Source organism: Pogona vitticeps, chromosome 1, assembly GCF_051106095.1.
Source record: "Pogona vitticeps strain Pit_001003342236 chromosome 1, PviZW2.1, whole genome shotgun sequence".
NCBI classification, from domain to species: domain Eukaryota; kingdom Metazoa; phylum Chordata; class Lepidosauria; order Squamata; family Agamidae; genus Pogona; species Pogona vitticeps.
Genome location: NC_135783.1, coordinates 348191517 through 348213572, shown reverse-complemented (window position 1 = coordinate 348213572; position 22056 = coordinate 348191517). Strand labels below are relative to the sequence as shown.

Genomic DNA, 22056 nt, shown 5'->3' with positions numbered 1-22056 from the left:
AATTAATCACTAGGCTGCTCTCCATTTCCTCTCCGGGCCCTTCTTTGGCTGAGTAACACAGTGTGAAATCTGTCAGGGAGAGGAAGGCACTGGGGGGGCGGGAGGGTGGGGAGAGGTAATAATGAAATAAAGCCCTCTTTTTCTCTTCCCCATCAGTGTGGGCTGGAGAGGAAGAGTTTTTCTGTCTCTTAGAGCAAGGTGGGGAAAGAAAAGTTCTCAGGTGACTTGACAGGTAGCCTCCCCACCTGCATCATTCAGGTGAGGGTTTTTTTCGTGATGAAGATAAATGAGCTGGAAATTGCATATTATTAGCAGATCATGCTGGGGTTGGGGGGAGGTTTGAACTCAGGGCACATGCCTGTTCATACCTGATCCTGACACATATTCCTCAGCTGGTCCCCTTTGCTTCTTCTTGGGCTTAATGGCTTTTAATGCAGGCCCTTGTGGCTTGCAAGGGGCCAGCCTTACAGAAACAAGCCTTATAAGGATGCAACCCAAAGCACATTCCGACTTATGGTGACCTTATGAATCCGTGAACTCCAAAATGCCCTGTCCTCAACTGCCCTGCTGTTGTGGACTCAACTCTGTAGCTTCCTTTAGGGCTACAGGCTACAGAGTTGAGTCCATCTTGTATTTTGTCTTCCTCTTTTCCTGTTGCCCTCCATCTTTCCCAGCATTATTGTCTTTTCCAGAGAATCCTGCCTGCTCATGTTGTGTCCAAAGTAGAGCAGTTTCAGTTTCATCATTTTTGCCTCTAGAAATAATTCAGGCTTGATTGTGATCTAGGACCCATTTGTTTGTCTTTCTGGCAGTCCACGTTATACATAAACCTCTTCTCCAGCGTCACATTTCAAGAAAATCATTTTTCCCCCATCAGCTTTCTTTCCTGTCCAGCATTCACACGCTGGACAGTCACGAAAGCCTGGTGATTGAAAAATCCTTGGTCTGTATCTCCAGCGATGCATCCTTACACTTGATCTTTTCTAATTTCTTCATTGCTGCCCTTCTAAGTCTCAGCCTTCTAAGTCTCAAATTTCTTGGCTGCCATCTCCCTTTGGATTGATGATTGAACCAAGGTATACAAAATCTCTGCTTCAATTTTTTAATTGTTGACTTGCTGAAGTTTTGTAGTTCACTTGCCCAAGAGTAAATTCCATTGGATTCATCTCCCCCCCCACTTTCAACCCGCATGGGGTTCTGAACGTTGTAGTAAAAAATAATAATAATAATTTTATTGTTTTTTAAAAAAATATTGTAATATTAAAAATTAAAAATATTAATTATAATAATAATGTTATTATTTTTGGTGCAAGAACCAAAATAATAATAATTTTTCCCAGACTCTGGAAGAGAGACCTTTCACATTTTATTTTCTGGAAAGTGGAAATATGGGGTGGGGTGGGGGAAGAGCAGAGAGAGATACAGGAGGTGATCTCGGCCTGTAAAGCAATCCTTTGTTTTCTGACTCAGATGAGCAGCCCTTATGTTTGCTTTTAACAGCCGCCTGCTCGCTCGGTTGGTGCATTTGTGTAGCCCAGCTGTTCAGGCCACTACTTCCAGGCAAAAGTGCTTTGCTTTTTTAAACCAGGGTCTTCTTGAATCTGAAAACATAACAGCCAGAAGAAAGTCTGAGGAAGCATTCCCTGTTGGTACCCGGGCTGGCTCTCTGCAAACCCTAAGATGCCTCTTTTCCTGAATAAGTTCTAATAAAATACTGTTTATTATCAGGCAGTTGACATTTCCACACCACCTTTTTCTCCTGTGAGTTTCAGCAGCAAACAAGGTTTCCTCTTCCCCACTATATGGTCACAACCACCCTCTGAGGGAGGACCATCTGAGACGGGGGGGGGAGACTGGCCCACGGGGAGTTTCTTGGCTGATGGGGAGGGGGCTCTGAGCTGCATCTCTCCGACTGATCTACAGTTCCTGAAGTGGTTCGAAGTCAGAGGCTCCTGCCTCTGTCTGCCCTTCAGTTCGTGTGCGGAATGCCCGTCTCACTTTCATGTAAAATAACTGCATATCTTAAATAATAATAATAATAAAGCTGTATTAATAGTGGAAGCGACTGAAATGTAAATTAGAAGGCCAGGGATGGCCTTGAGTCCCTTTTTGTGCAAGAAAAGGGAGTATAAAATGAAAGTATTTTGGAAAGAAGCCAAAATTAAGTTTATGCACGTTTATGAAAGTAAACGGGTTAAAGGAACATCCAAACCAAACTAACAGATGTCCCCTTTTTTTGGTGAATGAAATATGTAATAGTTTTAGAAGAGGCTGCCGAGTTAGGCTTTGCTAGAGTGTCAGACAAAAACAAAATAAAAAAGACAAAGACATTGTGGCACCTTAAAGGCCACCTGCTCTATTTTAATGTGAGCTTTTGTGGACAAGTGCTCTTCCTCAGACCTCCTGGATCAATCCGGATGAATAAAACTGCTGGACTGATCCATGGAGGGATATTATTTTCATTCCTTAGAATGAAGATAACTTCCTTCCTGGTATTTAGAGAGGACATTGTGCTGTAACTGAGAAACTCAGTCCAGCAATCTTATTCATCAGGATGGACTCAGGAGCCTTGCAGCGGTCATTCATGCCCGTTAGTCCTGAAATGTGAGTGTGAGATTGTCTTGATTTAATATTTTTTGGGGGGGAAGTGCTCAACAGAAGCAGAGCCAAATCTTCTGGACCCACCCCTCCACTCCCAGACATGCACCCTCACAAAAAAGCCAGTGATGCTGACTGGTGGCTTCTGGTTGCCATGATCCAGAAGAGGAACTTTCCATGCTTTCCCCCAGCCTATGGTTTTTGCATGTACCAGTCCTTGTGCCATTGCTGGCACCCCTTCTCCACCTATTAGAAATGGATCAAACAGGAGGGGGGGAAGCGTTTTTAAACACAGACCAAGGAGACAGTGAGGCGAGACACCTCTAGAAAGCTGTGGCTAGTTTATTTATTTATTTAGTAGCCCGGCCTAGTCTAGATTTCTCAGGAACAAATGATTGGACTCTGCTTGAGGTCACGTTTGATGGGTTCCTGTGACGAGAGAAGCTATGAGTTTCCAACCGGTTCTAATTGAACTAGATAGGATGCGATCCTAAACACATGCATGTTTAGAGGATGTGTGCCTGAACAAAGCTAAATTCAGTGGGGTGAATGTATTCGCGATAGATTTCACGGCCGGGATCTAATGATTGTTGTGGGTTTTTCGGGCTCTTTGGCCGTGTTCTGAAGGTTGTTCTTCCTAACGTTTCACCAGTCTCTGTGGCCGGCATCTTCAGAGGACAGCATTCTGTGCTGTCCTCTGAAGATGCCAGCCACAGAGTGCTGTCCTCAAAGTGCTGTCCTCTGAAGATGCCGGCCACAGAGACTGGTGAAACGTTAGGAAGAACATCCTTCAGAACACGGCCAAAGAGCCCGAAAAACCCACAACAACCATCAGTGGGGTGATTTTGAGGTATAGCCTAGGGTTGAGCTATATCACTGGTTCTTAACCTTGGGTTACTCAGTTTTGGACTGCAACTCCCAGAAGCCTTCACCACCAACTGTGCTGGCTGGGGTTTCTGGGAGTTGCAGTTCAAAATAATCCAAGTAACAAAGGTTAAGAACCACTGAACTATATGACCAACACCACATATGTGCCTGAGGGGAGAACAGTGTAACAGTCAGCTATTTTGGATCAAAAGCTTCATGAAACTGGTGTGGTTTTATAAGCCAAAAACTTTAGTGGAAACCAAGTTGACTAAAAATTGCAAATAGATCTTGAGTGAATTCTGTCACCGATGGCTCTAGCCCCCATCATCCTATTGAGTCCCCCCAGAGTCAGTTGGTTATTGCCTGATCTAAATAATCTAACGTTTAATTGTCATAATAGGTGACTGGAGAATCTGAAGTGTGTTTGTAGAGGTGGTGGACAGTGTCTCCCAAGTTCTAGTCCATCACTCTATATACTATAGTGCACTAGGAATCCCCATAAATGTAAGTAAATATATTAATTTTTTTTCTTCCCCTGCTCATGGACAATGATGACTGCTTTTATGGGAGTCATTGTCATGGTACTGCATCTACACTGTATGATGACGTTCTTCTTCTTTATTGTGATAGTGTGCCATCCAGCTGAAGTTCAAGTGTAGTTAAAGGCCTTTGGTTTCATTGGGAAAGTATGTCTGAGTAATCCTATATGCTAATATCTTCTCAACACACTGCATACTTTCATCACTTACCGTTATCGACTAGACTGTTACAAGGCGACATGAAATACTACGGTCTTGATCAAAATGTCCTCAGCCATTATTCACCTGCCCGGTTCCTCTTTTTATTCTCTGCCTCCAGGACAGAAGGAAAAATTCCCTCTCCGTTTTGTTCAAAGGTGAAGGAGACAGTAATATTGCCAGAACGTCAGCAGATAAGGTGCCTAGTGGGCCAGACCATAATCCCAGCCCACCCTCCAGCAGCGTCACCTTGACGAGGGAAGACAACCAGAAGATCCCGAAAGACACAACTAAATCATGTCAGGAAAAATCCCAAGAAACAAAACAAAAATATGGGGCACCTTGAAGACTAACTATGGTCAAATGTCCACGAAAGACTAACTATGGACAACATCCATGAAAGCTCACCTTAAAATATAATAGATAAGTCTTTAACGTGCCACATTTTTGTCTTGAAATGCCCCAGAGGGAGACCACAGCTGCGATACAAGGAGATCTGCAAGCGGGATCTGAAGGCCTTAGGAATGGACCTCAACGGATGGGAAACCTCGACATCCGAGCGTTCAGCCTGGAGGCAGGCAGTGCATCACGGCCGCTCCCAATTTGAAGAGACCCTTGTCCAGCACTATGAGGCAAAGAGAAATTCACAAAAGCAGCAAAATCAGAGGAGCTGGACCGGGGACAGACTGAATTTGTCTTCAGTGTGGAAGGGATTGTCCCGCTCGAATCGGCCTCCTCAGCCACACTAGACGCTGTTCCAAGTCCTCCATACAGAGCACGATACCAGTCTCTTGAGACTGAAGGATGCCTAATCTAAATTTGGGTTTTGCCTGATATACTTGCACAGGCTAAAACACAACTACCTCTTCTAAAACTACACCTAAATCATGGTGTCTTATCCCCACCCAAAACCTTACTCTTCTTTCCCAAGTTGACAAGGTGTGAAAACTGAGTGTGAATTCTCTTCCTGAGAAAGGTCACTCTGCGTGTGGGACACCCACCCACACCCAGAGCCATCTAAGGGCACAAAAGGATTTTGAGCCAAATTTTGGCCGCCTGAGGCCAGAATGTTCCTCCCCGCACCTCTCGTTTCTTCTCCTTCATGAGTGGGAAGGAAAATCAGCTAGCTTTGTGATACTGCACCTTTGTCTCAATTCACTGAATGACTTAATGAATGGCAGTCTTGCATTCACGCATTCACGCAGGCACAGATCTGTCCCCTTTTGCATGGGGGGTCTCTTCAGCTGGCTGTGCTTCACCGGATGCTCCCTTTGAGTGGCTTATTTATTTTGGTATTTTACAAATAAATATCTCCGAGGAAGGCAGAGAATTAACTCCCCACCCTTTCACCCCCCCACCCCATGGAGAGAACCCTCCTTCCCTTGCCTAAGACCCAGAGAGTAAACATTGCCCTGACTTAGATAAACAGACACTTAATGATGCGAAATACTAACAGGGGAGATAAGGGTCATTAGCTCTGAGAAAAGCCCGAGGCGTCAGGAGGAGGAAGAAATAAAATCGAGGCGTGAGGAGGAGGAAGAAATAAAATCGAGAAGGGAGAAGTTGGGAAGAAAGTGAGCCCTCCCCATTTGAAATGTTTAGAAAATGTTTAGCTCTGTAAAACCAACACTCCACACTTTGGCCCCGTCTATGGAGACTGGAAATTTCAAGAGCGTTTTTGAAAGGAAGTGAGAGTTTTGGACAAGCATTTCTTAAATAAATAAACAGGCAAAACTCCAGAATAAGGAACGCACTACGACAGTTCTGATCAAGGCTTCATAGTTGTACAATTAATGCAATTAACGTGATCAACACAACACTGAATGTGGCAGAAAGTGCTCCTGAAAATCAAAGGAACCAGGAAAAGCATGACCCTCAGTATCGTACACGGAAGGAAACGTCCTTTCTGGGAGCACAACGGGCTCCTAGGTCCCGACCATTCATCAAGTTTTTAAAATAATTAAGGTTGAAATATTGAGAAGGACTACCTTTCTGGAATACACACCTTAATGTGTTGAGGAGGGATGTGTGTGTTAGAGAAGCCAAGAGCCATGCCATCAGGATACCAGACTCCAAGGTAAGCCTAGACTCCTTGCGGGTCACTGGTACAACTGAGACCCTAGACTAAGATGCATCCACCCTCTTTGGAAGTGACCATTTCATCAGCAGAAGGGAATAGAGAGTTCCAATGGTGATGGGGGTGGCAGTTACTGGGCAGCAGCAGGAGCTGAGGGTGACCTTGGTGGAGGAGGCAACCATGGTGACACACAAGCTACCTTTTGTTAGGAATGTGCAGAAGATGACAACGGCAAAGCACCCCTGAACCTTGCTTACCTTGAAAACCCTGTGATGAGACAATCCAGAAGGAAACAAGTAATAGTGCTAGAAGATGAAACTTCTATGTCGAAAAGTACTCTGTGAGCTACTGGGAAGAGCAAATGACAAGCACAAATAGCGCTGTTGCTAATGATGCATCTCGATTAAAGCTGAAAGGACAACTAGTGGCTGACAAGCACAGAGGTGAAAGGAAAATCTGATGCTGCAAAAAACATACAATTGGGACGTGAAAGGTGAGAAGCATTAATCACGGCAAGCTGGAAACCAAAAACAGCAACCATTGAAATGTACACATGGACATAATCAGATGGCCAATACAGAAGTGAAATAGATTACATAACTGGAAGCAGGATATGGAGAAGCTGTCTGCCAGAGCAAGACCAGGGGCAGATTGTTGTACTGATCATGAACAGTTAATATCGAACATCAGAGTAAAGCTAAAAAAGAACACTAAAAGAAACATAGTCAAAATATAATTTAAACATTTTTATGAGTTTAAAGTCCACATAAAGAACAGTTTTGCATTACTAAACTCAATTGAACGTGAACCAGAAGAACTGTGGACTGAAACCAGAGATATTACTAGGTGATACAATTCCTATAGTGAAAATATTGATAGATGATGGAAGAAACACTCAAAATTTTTAAGGGTAAGTGAGGAGCAAAACTAAAAAATGACAGAAATAGGGTCAGAACCCCTGAATGCAGTTTTTCAGTGACTATCATGGAGAGACAAAGAAAACTATTACAAAAACCAGTGCAAAAGAAATAAACAAGAACAATAAAAGGGGAAAAACAAGAGATATCTTCCATAAGAGCCAAGAAATGAAAGGTAAATTGAAGCAGAGATTAGAAATGCTGAAAAACCAACAGGGAAGCATACTGACCAGGATAACATGTAAAAAAGGTGGAAACAGTATACTGAAGACTATACAGAAGGGATGAAAAGACATTAGTTTCTTTTGAAGAAGAATCCTATGCTGAAGAACTTGTAGTTCTAGAAAGTGAAGTGAAAGCTGCTTTGAAAGCACCAGAAATAAATAAATCACCAGGCGTAAATGGAATGCCAGTATTTACCTTATATGGAGTGAGAAATGTCTGATGTTCAAGCTGGATTCCAAAAAGGAATAGGCCCTCAAGATCATGTTGCAAATATCTGCCGGCTATTGGAGAGTACCAAAGAACTTCAGAAGATCAGTCTATGCTTTATACACTACAGCAGAGCCTTTGACTATGCAGATCATAAGAAGCTATGGATTGTTCGGGGGGGGGTGTCCCTCAGTACTTGATTGTCCTCAAATGATTTGTGTTGTGGAGAAGCAGCTATCCTAGTTAGGACAGAATATGGAGAGGCAGAATGGTTTCCTGTAGGCAAACGTTTCAGACAAGGGAGCATTTTATCCCCTTATCTGTTCAATCTGCACGCAGAACATATCATACAGAAAGCCGGACATTTGGATTGAAAATTGGCAGAAGCAGCACCAGTAATTAAAGATGTGCAGTTTGGGGATTCGGGAGTCCATGATCGGGAATGCAATCCTTAAGCCTGTTCTTACTGCAATAGTGAATTCCTGTTTATATCCTAATGCTGCTGCTCACTCCCCCCCCCGCCCCCTTTTCTGTCCTGTTTGCTGACCTTCCTTGGGTGAGAATCCCCCAACTGAGACTTTAATGGGAAATATTTCGTGCAGCTCCTATTGATGGCGACTGGGTGGGTGCAGGAGCCTTTCTCACACCTTGGTGATGCCATTTTTGGGTGCTGTGCCATCTCAGCCATAACTGGACTCCATCAAATGGATCCTCTGGCAAATTAAAGCCCACTTAAGTCTGAAATCTATCCTTCCAGTCAATTTCCATTAAATTGGGAAAGACCTGCAAGCTTCAATCAATGCACGTTTTCTTCAAAGTAAGTACCACTGCACTTTCCAAGGATTTTATTTCTCAATGGAGTAAGCATGAAGAGGAGTTGAGTCTTATTTCAGAGCAAGTAAGAACAGCGCTGGCTCCATGGGCTGAATTCCAAAGCACATTAAATAGGGTCTAAGTTCCCAGGAGAATTCTGTTAAAGTAAACATGATTAAGTTCTTGCAAAATCACCCTTTGGTTCTAATGGATATATTGTCAGAATGCCTTCCTTGAGATCCGTGGAGATTTCAGTGGCCTTAATTGGATGGTTCCTCCGGTTTTCATGTCTGTCATTTCATGTTTATTCTCTCTTATTGATGCGAGGAGTCTAAACACAGAGCTTGACAGAAGAACTTCTTTTAAAGCAGGGGAAGAGACAGGTTACTTGAACTGAATTCAAACATCTTCTTTCCCCCTTCTTGGAAAATTCCTTTTACACGTAGCTACAGTTAAAGCCCTGCGGCCCAGAAAAGTAATTAGTTGTCACTAGAACAGTTTTCAAAGTAACACTTTACTTTCTCATTATTTCAAAGAACTGAAAATAGTTACCTTTTGAATTCTTATTTGGAGGGGAAGGGAAACCACATCAGAGTGTTGCAAGTAGATAGCTAGTGCATATTCTAGAAGTAACTAAAAAGAATTACCATCATGGCAGACAAAAGAGGTGATGTTATCCTTGTTTACAGCAAAGTTGTAACATAATTATGCCTTGGTTGTTACAAAACATAAGAAAAACGAAATGCTGCTCCCACAACCCTTCTCCTATTCAACAGGCTTTACTGAAACACTAGGGAATTTACTCTTGAGTAGATTTAAAACCCCAAACGCCTGGCATAGATAGAACACTAGGATGTATAAGGAGACTACAAACTGCCCCTTGTCTTTTTATAAATAAACATGATAGTCTTTCAGTCTCATCATCATCATTTAATTTAGACTTCTCTGGGTACAAGAAGCCTGGAAGGAAAACCACATGCTGTTCTTGGTAACAAAACCAAATTAACATTGTGTTTGTTTTTTTCTGCAAATGTCTGAAATATTGAGAGGGGGTTAGATAGAAAAGAAAACCGGTATAAAAACTCTGTGGCTCATTCACTAAACAGCTGGGTAAGCTATTCCTGGTTTTGTTGTTGTTGCTGAGTATTGTTGTCGCTTAAAAAAATAATAACAATGTGGACTCACTCTCTAAATTCACCACAAACATAAAAATGACATGAATGTAGGATCACATTTAAATTTTATCCTAAAAGGCCTTACAAACCTGCATTAAGACATAGGCACTTGTATTCTTCAGCTAATACTGCATCATTCTTATTTTTTTAAAGCTACTTTAAAATCCTTTCAGGACACTAAACGTGACCAGAAGCCCCCCCCAACACAAAAAATGTAAACTTTATCTACCTTCTTCAGATCTCCCTTTCAAAGTAAAAGTTTTGGTACACTAACTCCACTTCCCAACCCCTTCTCCCACCCCCACCCCCAAAATTCAAACCAGGACAATAATCCCACCACCAGCTATTACAAATAAAGTCATAAGCACACTTACTCAAGAGTAAACCTGCCATACTAGCCAAGACTGGGAGCAAATCCCATTAAACTGGCTTCTGAGTAAACATGCATCGGATTGTTCTGTGAAGTCCCATTGTACTTAGTAGTAAGAATATATAGCTATAAAATGGTTTCCTTTTATAATTAATGCATTCCTCCTCTGCAAGAAGAGGAATAGATAGGATCTAGCCCAAGGTAAGCCTTTTTTTAATTCTCTTGTACTTTGCACTTAATGAACTATGCTTAACTTGGCTGGGTGGTGCCCACCATTAGAAAAAAAAATTAAAAAATTAAATTAAACCGTCCCTAAATCCAACTGATAGGAGCACAATAATTAAATTGAAGAGACTACAAAGGGATGGAGGGCAAAATGTGGGCCCCATGTATATCCCAGGTCTTATTGTTTTCATTTGGCTTGCAGCTAAGACGTAAGGGAGACTAGAGATGCAAAATTTCCAAAATTTTCCATGTTTTTCCAGAAAAACAAAACAAAACACCACACACTTCAAAGTGTTGTCCTTTGATATTTTCTTATTGTAAGAACTCTTTAGAGATGCGAAATTTCCAAAAAAAAAATCATCATCATCATTTTTCCCGGGGGGGGGGGGGAATGGAAATGTTTGGAAATTTAACATCTCTTAAGAGAGGCCAAGGGAGAAGTGTTAAATCAAGGTGGAGAAGCGTGCTTCAAAAGAGATTTTTTTGGTTTAAAAAAAAAAGTCACTTTAAGAATCACCAGGAAAACTCTGGGAAAACAAAATGAAGAAGAAGGGGAGAGGGAAAAAAACCTGCCGTGGACGACATTGTCTCCTTATTTACAAGCCACCCACCGGCCACCTCCATCCGATTATGAGCCCAAGTCCACCAGGCTGGAGGTGAGAGGTCCAAGGAGAGAGTCTTGTAGCTGATGCTGGTGAGCCTGGAGGCCATGGCTTGTCTGGGAGGTGGTCAAACCTGTCAACGAATAGCTGGAGTTCCTGGCGTGGTTTAGGTTGCCCTGGAGCAGAAGGATGGAACTCTGATCTGGACTCTGTGGGGGCGAAAACTCCTCTTCCGAACTGGACATGAGCGGCTTAGCTCCATCCAAGGGGGACAGCTGGTTCTGTTTGTTCGTGGACGCGTTGTTGTTTTCTGTGTTCTCTCTGGGAAGGGGGGGAGGGAAAAGGGGGAAAGAGAAAGAGAGAGAAGGGAAGGAAAAAGATGGGGGAATTAAATCTAGATCAAGCGGGATGCAAAAGCAGGGCGAGAGGAGTTCGATGGGATAAGACACCCAAGCACATGTTTCATCAAGCCAAACTCTATTGCAGCCAGAGCAGCGTTCAGAATTTATTTTTTTACTACAACTCCCAGAATCCCTGCCCAGAGGATTCTGGGAATTGTAGTCCAAATGAACACTTCCAAGCTCTGAGCCAGATGTATTGGGTTATTACAGCCTGGGGGGGGGCTGGTCCACTGGGACAAAAAAATAAGCCATTCCCCCACCATAAGCTTGGCTTCTCAACCTGTGTGTAAGTGTAAATCCCTGCACGGCAGAGGTGTACAAATATCGGCTTTTGCACCTGGCTCTGCCTGCTGCCATTCGTCATAGGCTGCTCTGCTCCACCCCACTTCACAATCAAAATGAGCGTCTCCTGGTACTTTGTGACTCCCATCATCCTGGGAGTTCTTGACAACCAGCAGTTGAGAAAGGCTGCTGAATCCAGTTCATTCAAGGATGGTGCTTTGAAGCAAATAAATAAATAAATAAAATTAAATTTAAAAAAAAAACACACACAAAAATTTAAAAAAAACCCGAAACCGTCTGTTAAAATTAGATTTCAGGTGTTCCCAATAAAATCAGAACAGATCCCCAACACTAAATGTGCTCTATGCTGCAGAAGTTCCATGAAGCTCTAGGTGGCCCTGCTATTCAATACAACATTCAATTCCCCTTGCCCCCCCCAAAAAACCAAACTGATATTTGTAAGATCAGATGTAAAGAAAGAGTCTTGTAACACCTTAAAGACTAAGAAGTTTTCTGTAGAATAAACGTTGATGGGTTGCAGTCCACTTCCTTAGATATGTTAGACAATCAGAAATTTGATTGGTCTCTTTTTGCATTATCTCTGTGTTCACTTATTCCCAGGGTAAGAGCCTATGGGATCCTGAATCCTGGTTTAAGGGTTATGTTTCTCATTTTCCTCTGTTCTTCACCTTTGAAAACAAACCCTATGGAAAGGGCCGCCTATAATTGTACAAAGAGAACAATGCTAAACCAACGTCTTCCAGAGTCATCCTCATTGAACATATTGATATTTCTTTCTACGTACACTGGTGCTTGAAATACTGTAGAGAGGTTTCAGCTTAGCAGGTCGGGGGACAGAAGCCCCAAAAAACGACAATCCAGTGCAGTCAAGGCAGCCCAATATAATATTAAGCTGTCCTTCTGAATGTTCCATCTGAATAAAAACAAGCTCAACTGCGACTAACAACGAGGAAGGGTCATGCAGCAGAACGTTTACAGTCCGGGTGTCACAATGTGGAACCAGAGGCAAGGAAAATGGGGAGGACAATTTGATTTAACCAAAAATTTTAATTTTTTAAAAAATGCTGTTGAGGACATCATTACCACATTATAAGATCCAGCTAAGTCTTAATCAAAGTTCTTGCCAAAGCACTGTAGCCGTGTAATGCTACCTATCTCTACTTAGGAGTAAGTCCCCCGGGGTACAATAGAGATAACTCCCAAGTAAGGCAGTTCTTTTATTGCAGCAACCTAAATCCTTTTTTAAATCCTTTAGAAAACAAAGCCTTTTCACCAGTTGACCCTGAGGAACAAAAACTGTTTCTAAAATTGGCCGGACCATGCCCTAAATATCTTAAAACTAAAGAAATGCAATGGGCTGCACACAAGTATTTTATGCACACAGGAAGGGGGTAATAAACTGCACTGAGTCCCTTAATATTTTCTAGAACAAATTTCCTCTTGCCCTTTCCAAGTGAAAGTGAATTATTTCTAAAGTAGGAAAGGTCTGTACCACAAATCCAGTATATTTTCTCTGTTTGATCTTAGTGGATTTAAACCAGGAAGTGAGATTTTACCTGGGGGGGGGTGGCTCACTGGCTACAGAAATCCAAATTAACATTTAAAAAACCAGCATAATGCATAGTACTACTCAGAAGTAAGTGCCACTGACTAGAATGTAACTTAATCCTGGATTTGGGTGGAAAGTGCATAGATAGTCTTGGATCAATACTTAATAGTGCCTTTAGGTTTCATTTCCTCCCTCTGCTTTGCCATGCATTCAATAGGATCATCTGACCACACAGATCAAGGATGGTAATATTCTTAGTGTTTGGCAGGATGATGCTTCAGAGCCCCAGGTGGTAGTTTAACATGACCCCCCTTCCTAACCCAGTTAACAAACAATGGAAGGGGTTGCATAGCTTCCCCTAGCACCAACTTTCTTACAAAATTACTAGATTTAGTCATACTCAGAGTAGACATGCTGAAATCAAAGAGCTTTAAGTCACTGATCACTAACTTAAGATCTGCTGGTTTCCATGCATCTAAACTAAGAAGGGTTAAATCTGGATCCTGTCCCTATGAAAAAAAATGAATTATAGCTTCTTTCTTTTTTTATGGTGCAAACTTCTAGTCAATTACTATACCTCGCTTCACTTCTGTAATAAAAGAATCTAACAAGCAAGATGAGAAGAAAGAGAGCTAACAGGTTTACTCTTGAGCAAGCCTGCATTAAAACCTTATTCCATAGGGAAGCTGTTCCCTCCCCCCCAAGCCCTGATGGGTTGGCCGTCCTCAAGACCTATTGAAATGAATAGCAACCAGGGCCAATAACCTCTGTCTAACTTCGGTCACCTTGTTGGGCTGAGCTTCTTCCAAGAAGCTTTGAGGCATAGTCTCAATAAATTTAGGAATACTCTGAACGAGTCTCCTGATTTCTACGGGAGCAACAGAGGAATTGGGTGTTATCCTTTTCATTCACACACCCCAGAAATTCACAGAAATATATGGGATCAGATCAAGAGTCAGAATCCACACTCTCCTGTAGGACCTGAGGAAATGGTGATGCAAGAACTATAAATTCAGACTGTTTTGAAAGAGTGAACAACTTGAGTCTCAAGCAGAATATCCAAGCCAAAACATGGTGAGTCAAGGTTTTCCTCAATAAGGAATCCCTCACTCCTACTGAAAAGGAGCAGTCCTTTTTATTTCCCCCTCGGGGCATCTGATTCCAAGCACCACTGGCCAACCAAGGGCAAACCTTATTGAAACTGCCGGTGTTTCACTTCCACCCCCAGTCTGTCTAAAAGTATGGGCAGAGAGTTCCACTGATCTCAAGATAAGATTGTATTCACATAGCTACTCGAAGCTCCTACGAATCTCAGGCGCTCTTCCCTCCAAGCAATAAAGAAAGATCTAAAAACTGAGGATCTCTTAAAACTAATTCCTTCATCTTCTCTCCTCTATTTATTAATTTCCCCCCCTATATAATCACAATCAGCATAGCATGCATCCACTCACAGCTTACAACCTATTTTTAAGGGTGGAATGAATCTAGAAATAATTCCGTTACTGCCCGTGTTAAAGGACTCGATCCAGATTAAAGAATGTACCAAATACAACTGGAGGATTGAGACCCTTGGCATCCAGCAAAATCAATTTAGATGTTGTGCCTTCGAAAAGTAACAGGAAGATTGAGATTTAGGCATAAACTCTTCCACCCTTCCAACACACCCCAACATATTACGCCTTCCATTCACACACTGGAGATGCCCCCATAAATACGCAGGATAAGAGAAAGAATTTCTGTATCCTGCTCCTTCCAGTGAACAAAGTGCCAATCTCAATAACAAGAATCAAAGGATTTTTTTTTATTCCCCTTTGAAAGCTTGCATTAATTGTTTGATTTTTAGTGGCTTTATATAGGTGTCATGTTCTTCTACATTTTTATTGTGTCGTGACCAATACAATCCATTGGATTTTTTTAAAAAAAATATCAGTGTGACTCCCTACGGTCAGTCCTAAGTAAACCTGGACATGATCCTCTCCTCCATGGTCTCGGGAGTAACGGACTTGGCGGGTGTCAGAGGGAGGGAAAACCGAAAATGTTTTACAATCCTCTGAAGAGCGGTGGTTCATATTTTCGTAATGGCTTCATCCTTGCAGCTGCCACGTTTGGCCGTTTGGCCGGCTCCTCAGACAGCTGCACGGGGCGCTGTCTTGCTTGGAAACTGATGTCAGTCCTGGCCTAAGCGAAAGGGACAGCTTGGTTACCATTAGAACTTTGGGAATGGTTATTTGTTGACTACAAAGCCCTGAATCCCCCCCAAACCCGTTTGGGCTGGGACTTGTAGTCAGCCAAAATTACGTTTCCAAAATTCTGGATGAATCATATCACCAAGAGAAAAAGAAAAGTGGTTGCTTTGTATGCATTAAACACAGAAGGCCCAATTGTAATTATTACTTTTAAATGCAGCAGACTTTTGTAGTAAGGTTATTGCTAATGAACAATAGTTGATTAAAAAAAATTAAAGTCATTTAAAAAAAAAATTCTGGATCTTTCCCGGCAAAGTCAAGGCTTAAATATTACACCTTATTTAGGAGCGTGATTGAACTCAATGAGACTTATTTCTGGGTAGAAGTGTATTGGCTATGACTATTCAGCCAGAATCTACACTCTATTTTAATGTAATTCCATTTCTGATCCCACTTTTAGGAAATGCAGAAAAAGCATCCTATGGGATTTTCATCTAGGTATGAAAACACCGAATCTGCTTTGGCTTAAAAAAAAGTACATTCAGTTATCAAAATGTGAAGATTTCCCACTTTCGATTATTTTAAAAATGCCTTTCTGGCTTTCTCCACCTGCCTCAGCAGCCGTTGGCACGTCACCCCTATTAGACACCCTGGTTCCATATTTGCACAGAAGGAGAAGGGCAGCGTTGATACCGGCTCGGGGGATTTGTGGCCCCAATCCTAGACACGTTAATTTAGGAGTCCAATGTGACTCTCCCAGGCAGCCAACTTCCTGGAACCAAAACTCAATGTAGGTAGGCTTCTCGATCCCATAGGAGGCCCTGTGAACTCCACCCTTGTTACTCTTCGTCTGGGGCACTTCTTTCTTTCTTTCCTTCCTTATGCCAGCATTGATCAAGAAGCATTTGCTTATTTGCTCAGACCTTTCTAATGTTCCAAGGAGTGATTCCATTCCACTTCCAGAGTCAAGCTGCCCTACGGCAGGATTTCCCCTAGCAGGTTCCTTCCCATGGAGTTTCTTTGCTCCATATTGACCCATTTACTCTAGAGGGCAACCCCATTTCTCCAACGAAAGCAAACTGGGGACGGAGTAGGATTCTGTCCCTAAATGATCACATCCATCTATGTATGTTCCTGCAAGATCCGATGAACTACAGTACTGCCGGGATTATGGATTTCCTTGTAAACTCAGCCACCATCCCTTCCTTCCTCCACCAAATGCCTTCAGGCAAGGGTCATTCCACCCCTCTTCCTAACAATCAGGGCTACAGATGCTGACTCTCTGACAATCTTTCCTTCTACACTTCTTTTTTTTGGGGGGGAGGGGAGAGCAGAGCTGCACTAATACCTCGAAGCAAAATAAGCAATTTTGGTAGGGATGAATTTGGTGATACATACTAAAAATTTGTTACCCTTCAGGGTGTCACAAGATTCTTCCTCATTTCGCAGTGGGTTTTTCCCCCTCAATCCACAATTTTGTGACATCCTGGGGGCCCCGGAGCTGTATGTCTGCACCCCCCCACCCTTCCTGCCCCCAGGCCTGGAATCTCTCCTTCCTACCTGAAAATCTTCCTGTACGGCGATCCTCAAACGAAAATAACATTTCGTGTCATCCATTTGCACACACAGGACAAAAATAAGTGCCACTGGATTTCACAAGGACATTCCTTACCCTTGTTATTCATTCAGGCCACCTCTAAACCAAGCTTTGGGTGGGTGAGTTCTGGGACCCATCAGGAGGGCGGACGCTGTAACTCTAAACACATGTAAAGCGTCTTAAAGTCAAGTACTTCAATTTAACTGGGGTGTGGCTGGGGTTGTAAGGAAGATAAACGACTCCCCCACAACCTCGCCATCCTGTTCCATTTATCAACCCCCCCCTCCCCAGCTGCAATGGCTAGATCAATCACGGGCGTGTTTACCTAGGCGTAAAATTCCACTAAGTTCATTGTGGTTCCTTCCCAGGTAAGTGAGGACGCGGCTGGAGTCTCACTGAAGTGAGGCTGCAGTTATCCGGGTTCATTGGCCTTCCACTATATAATTTGTGTGTGTGTGTGTGTGTGTGTGTGTGTGTGTGTGTGTGTGTGTGTGTGTGTGCGCACGTGCGTGCGTGCGTGTGTGTGTTTGCACACATGTAGAAAAGCCTAGAGGCCTAACTCGGAAGGTGACCTCGCCGCCTAACCTTTTGCTGAGGTTTCAGTCGTAAACACCATGTGGCACTCTTCAACTCTACCCTTCCAGCACTCCTGAACACAGCGTGCCTTACTCCTGAGTAAACATGCTGAGGACCTGGCTGCAGCTCTCTTCCAGCTTCTCTACCCCTCCCCACCTTCATGACATCCACATTTTCAGACTGGAATTCAGTCATGAAGTAGCTCCAGTCTCTCTCTCTCTCTCTCTGTCTCTCTCTCTCTCTCTCTCTCTCTCTCACACACACACACACACACACACACACACACACACTATATATATGTGTGTGTGTGTGTGTGCGCGCGCGCTTATATATTTGCTTATACATTTAAATAACCTTTGTTTAGTCTTTAGGGTGCCACTGCATTCTGATTTATTTCTGCTGAAACAGACTAACGCTTAATTACTTCTCCCGGTCCCCCCACCCTGAACTTTTTCTGCCTGTGTTTGCTTTAAATAACAAATAAAGGGCGGCTTGGGAGAGGAAGTCGTGGCTTGCTCACTCACCCTAGAGATCGTGTTTTGGTTTTCAAATAATGCCAAATTGAGACACAACAAATCAGCCTGGAGACGTTTGACCCTCCGGTAAACCCGGAGGAACCATAAACAAGATGAGGGTGGATAATATTCACACTCTCTCTCTCTCACACACACACACACTTGGTTACTTCTGGTCACTCAGGGCCTCCCCCCCCCCGACACATTTTGGCTCTGCCTTGATCTTGCCACAGAGACCCACAAAAGTGGGGGGGGGCGCGGAGGGCGCCCACGGGAGATGGCAGGGCAGCCCGGCAAGGGCGCAGGCGAAGCCAAGCAGGAAAGTCCACGCGTGGGGGTTTTTTTCGCCTCGACGGACAGAAGGCTCCGATTTTGGGAAGGGCGCGGAGGGAATGGGAGCTCTTCCCCCGCCCCGTGAGGGGGAAAGAGGGAAACGGAGGGACACCCGGGTCCCCGCCGAGAGATGCCGGCAAAGGCTCCCTCCTCCTGCCTCATGAAAACTCCACCCAGGCCAAGCGGGCACCCCGCACGCACACCCGCCCGGGGCCGCCGTCCGCGTTCAGACGACCCTCTCTCCTCTCTGCCCCAGGAGCCGGGGGTGGGTGGGTCCTCCGTCCGGCCTTCGAGGGCACAGGGGCAAGAGAGGGGCGGAAAGGCAGGCGGAAAGGCGCTGGCCCTTTTGGGGGGGGCACGGCACGCACGCGCCCGCCTCCCCCCCCCGCCCGCCCTGCGCAACGCGCTCCGGCTCACCCGGGGCGAGAAGGGCGGGCGAAGGCGCTGCGCGGCGCCCCGTCCCGAGCTCTCCCCGCCGGGTGGGTCCAGCCAACCTTCTGCCCCTTCGACGGCCGGGGAGTTAGTTCGTGACTTCGGGGACTCAAGGCCGCCCAGCCTCTCCGAAGGGCGCGGGCTTCACGTCGAACGGGGCTCCTCGGGGCCAGCTCGGTGAAAATCCCAACTCCGCTCAAGGGATCCTCGCTGACCGGCCCGACCCGCGGCGGACCAAAGCGCCCCTTCCGACGCCGCCGAGCGAGACGAGCCGAGGGCGCCGACCCGACTTACCTCGGGCGGGCTTGCCTCCCTCCTCAGCCTCTTCCCTCCCGGTAAGCAGGGCAAAAATGACCGACGCGGGTTCGGGAAAGCAGCGACCCCCCCCCGGTGCCCCGATCCCCGCCCGCGCGCCGCCGGTTCGCGCCTCGGCGGCACCCACCTCTCCTTGGCCTCGGCGGCCCGGTCGCGCTGCCTCCGGTTCTTGAACCAGTTGCTGACCTGGGTGGTGGTGAGGCCGGTGGCCTCGGCCAGCTCGCGCTTCTCGCGGGGGGACGGGTAGGGGTTGTGGGCGTACCACTCGCGCAGGACGCCCCGCGACTTCTCCTTGAAGCAGTAGCTGGTCTCCTCGCCGTCCCAGATGGTGCGCGGCAGCGGGAATTTCCGCCGGACGCGGTACTTGCCGACGGCGCCCAGCGGCCGCCCGCGCAGCTTCTCCGCCTCCACGTAGTGCGCCTTGAGCCAGAGCTGCTGGAGCTTGGGGTGGTTGTGGGGCGAGAACTGGTGGCTCTCCAGGATCTTGTAGAGCTCGCGGAAGTTGCCCCGGTGGAAGGCCACCACCGCCTTGGCCTTGAGGACGCTCTCGTTCTTGTGCAAGTGGTCGCAGGCCGGCAGGGACCACAGGAAGCGGCCCAGGCGCTCCAGGTTCCCCCCCTGCTGCAGCACCTCGCACACGCACGCCACTTGCTCCTGGGTGAAGCCGAAGGACGGCAGCATCGACATGGTGGCTCCCGGCCGGCGGGGTGGCGCGGCCCCCCCCGGGGCCCCGATCCCCGCGGGCTGCCTAGCCGGCCGGCTGGCTAGCAAGGGCAGGGGGGGTCTCCTGGAGGAGGAAAAAGGGGGGGCGCGCTAGCCGCTGCCGCTTCTCCTGCCGGCCGGCACCCGGGAGAGCTCCGCGCCTGCCCGCTCAGCCCTTTGAGGGGCGCCTCCTTCCTTCCCAAAGCCGTCCGGGACCCCCACGAGCTGGAGGAGGAGGAGGACGACGAGAAGTCCGGCCGCGCTGCGAGGCAAGAGCGATGCTGCGCCGGCCGCCGCGGCGAGAGAGAGCCGAGGGAAACTTTTCTCCCCGTCCGGCCGCCAGCCAGGCTTAAAGCCGCCCCAGCCTCGGGGCTCCTCCTGATTGGCTCTCCCCGGCGCCTATCGGAGCGCGCGCGCCCGGGCCGAGCCGAGAGGAGCGAAGGAGGGGGGGAGAGAGGCGCGGGAGCGCGCGCGGCCCCCCTGGAACCGAAGGAGAGGGCGAGAAGCCGCCGCGGCAGCGACAAGCAAGCAGGCAGGCAGGCGGCTCCCGGGGAGGGGGGGGGCGCGGCGGGTGCGTGCCCCGCTGGAGATCCGGACTGGCTGGACGTCGGGAGAAAAAAGGCGAAAGAGAAAAAGAGAGAGAGGCGTTTTCTTTCTCTTCTTCCTTCCTTCCCTCCCTTTCCACCCCCCCCAGGGGAGACACGTCAGAATCCTGCAAGAGGAGCCGGGTCTAAAAAAGAGAATGATGATAATAATAAACCACCCACGGCAGCCTGTCAGACAACCACCCCAGTCTTGCCTCCCGTCGCCCCCACCACCACCCCCCTTTCTCTCGCTCCCCCTCCCCCGCTCGCCAATTTCCCCTCCGCTCCTCTTTTTCAGACCTGCTCATTCCCCGCGAGCTCGTATTTCATTACCTTAATGTTGAGAATGAATAAATGATGCTCCAGATGAATAGCTTGTGGCGGGCGGGAGATAATTAAAGGAGCGTCGTAACTTTTCTCCTAAGAGCACGGTAGGCCTTGAAGGGCGTTCTCTCTCTCTCTCTCTCTCTCTCCTTCACAACAACAACAGCAACACAACATCTGGAACAACAACACCATTCTTCCTCTTTTGGCCGGCGAAGCATATTCTTCGCCATTCTCATTCCCAACATGCCCCCAGGAAGCCAACAGGGCAATCCTACTATGCATATCAACTCAGAAGTCAGTCCCATCCAATGGAATTTACTCTCCAGGAAGGCTGTATATTTTTATTTATCTTCTCCTGGCCTAAGCACATTATCAGTCCAGTATGGATTTTGAAATGTGTATAGAACTGATGCCCTTTGTTGGAAGGGCAAGTGTGTCTGGGCTGGAGGGAGGTGGTGGATTTAAAAATCCAAATTCCTGCCAGCTGGCATTCTTCATCAGCATTGTATTGCACCTCCCATAACTGAGGATGGCTCTGGGGAAGGCCTGCCCCTAATATAAATCCTTTCCAATATACAGTATAAGGTGATAGAAATGGTGCCTTATGTTAACAGGTATCAACGAAAGGTCCAACAAGTCATTTTCCTCTTTTTGTTTTTATTCTACATGAAATTGTTGTTTAGTCATGTCTGACTCTTTGTGACCCCATGGACCAGAGCACGCCAGGCCCTCCTGTCTTCCACTGCCTCCCGAAGTTGGGTCAAATTCATGTTGGTAGCTTCAATGACACTGTCCAACCATCTCGTCCTCTTCTCCTCTTGCCTTCACACTTTCCTAACATCAGGGGCTTTTCCAAGGAATCTTTTCTTCTCATGAGATGGCCAAAGTATTGGAGCCTCAGCTTCAGGATCTGTCCTTCCAGTGAGCATTCAGGGTTGATTTCCTTCAAAATGGATAGGTTTGTCCTCTTTGCAGTCCAGTCCAAAAAGTTATTTTCCTCTTTTTATTTTTATTCTACATGAAGTGGCCCTGTTTAAATCAAGGCACCTGTCCTGAACCAGGGCTATGGGACTGAAGTGCTTCTTGCAAAGGCCTCCATGGGATGACCTGGGGGGTGGGTGGGTTGTGTGTCTCCAGCCTTGAAACCAGATCTCTCCCTGCACCCACCCCCCAAAACACAAACACAGAGCCCTCTTTCTCTTCCATCCAGCTGGAAGTCAGCCTCATTATATTGTGTGCATGCTTGCTTGGTCGTATGGCCTAATATGCATAACACTTTGGGACATGAAGCTCCAGTAGCTTAGTGAGGTGTACTTTCAGTAAGCGTGCCTAAAATTAGGTTTCCCAAGCAGGTGGATGGTGACTCAAAACTCACATCTGAATGAGATTTTAAATGCGGGGGTGCACGAGTGGGCAACAAATC

The 22056-nt window shown here is 46.1% G+C and overlaps 1 protein-coding gene across 1 annotated transcript; it reads right to left on the bottom strand.

Annotated features, from left to right (window-relative positions):
* Positions 1–8936: 8936 nt before the first annotated feature.
* SIX1 (SIX homeobox 1) lies at positions 8937–20338 on the bottom strand. The gene is made up of 2 exons (XM_020813201.3): positions 19148–20338; positions 8937–11134 (listed from the first exon to the last, which is right to left on the bottom strand). The coding sequence occupies exons 1-2, from the start codon at positions 19705–19707 to the stop codon at positions 10840–10842; spliced, it is 855 nt and encodes a 284-aa protein (XP_020668860.2). The 5' UTR covers positions 19708–20338; the 3' UTR covers positions 8937–10839.
* Positions 20339–22056: the final 1718 nt, after the last annotated feature.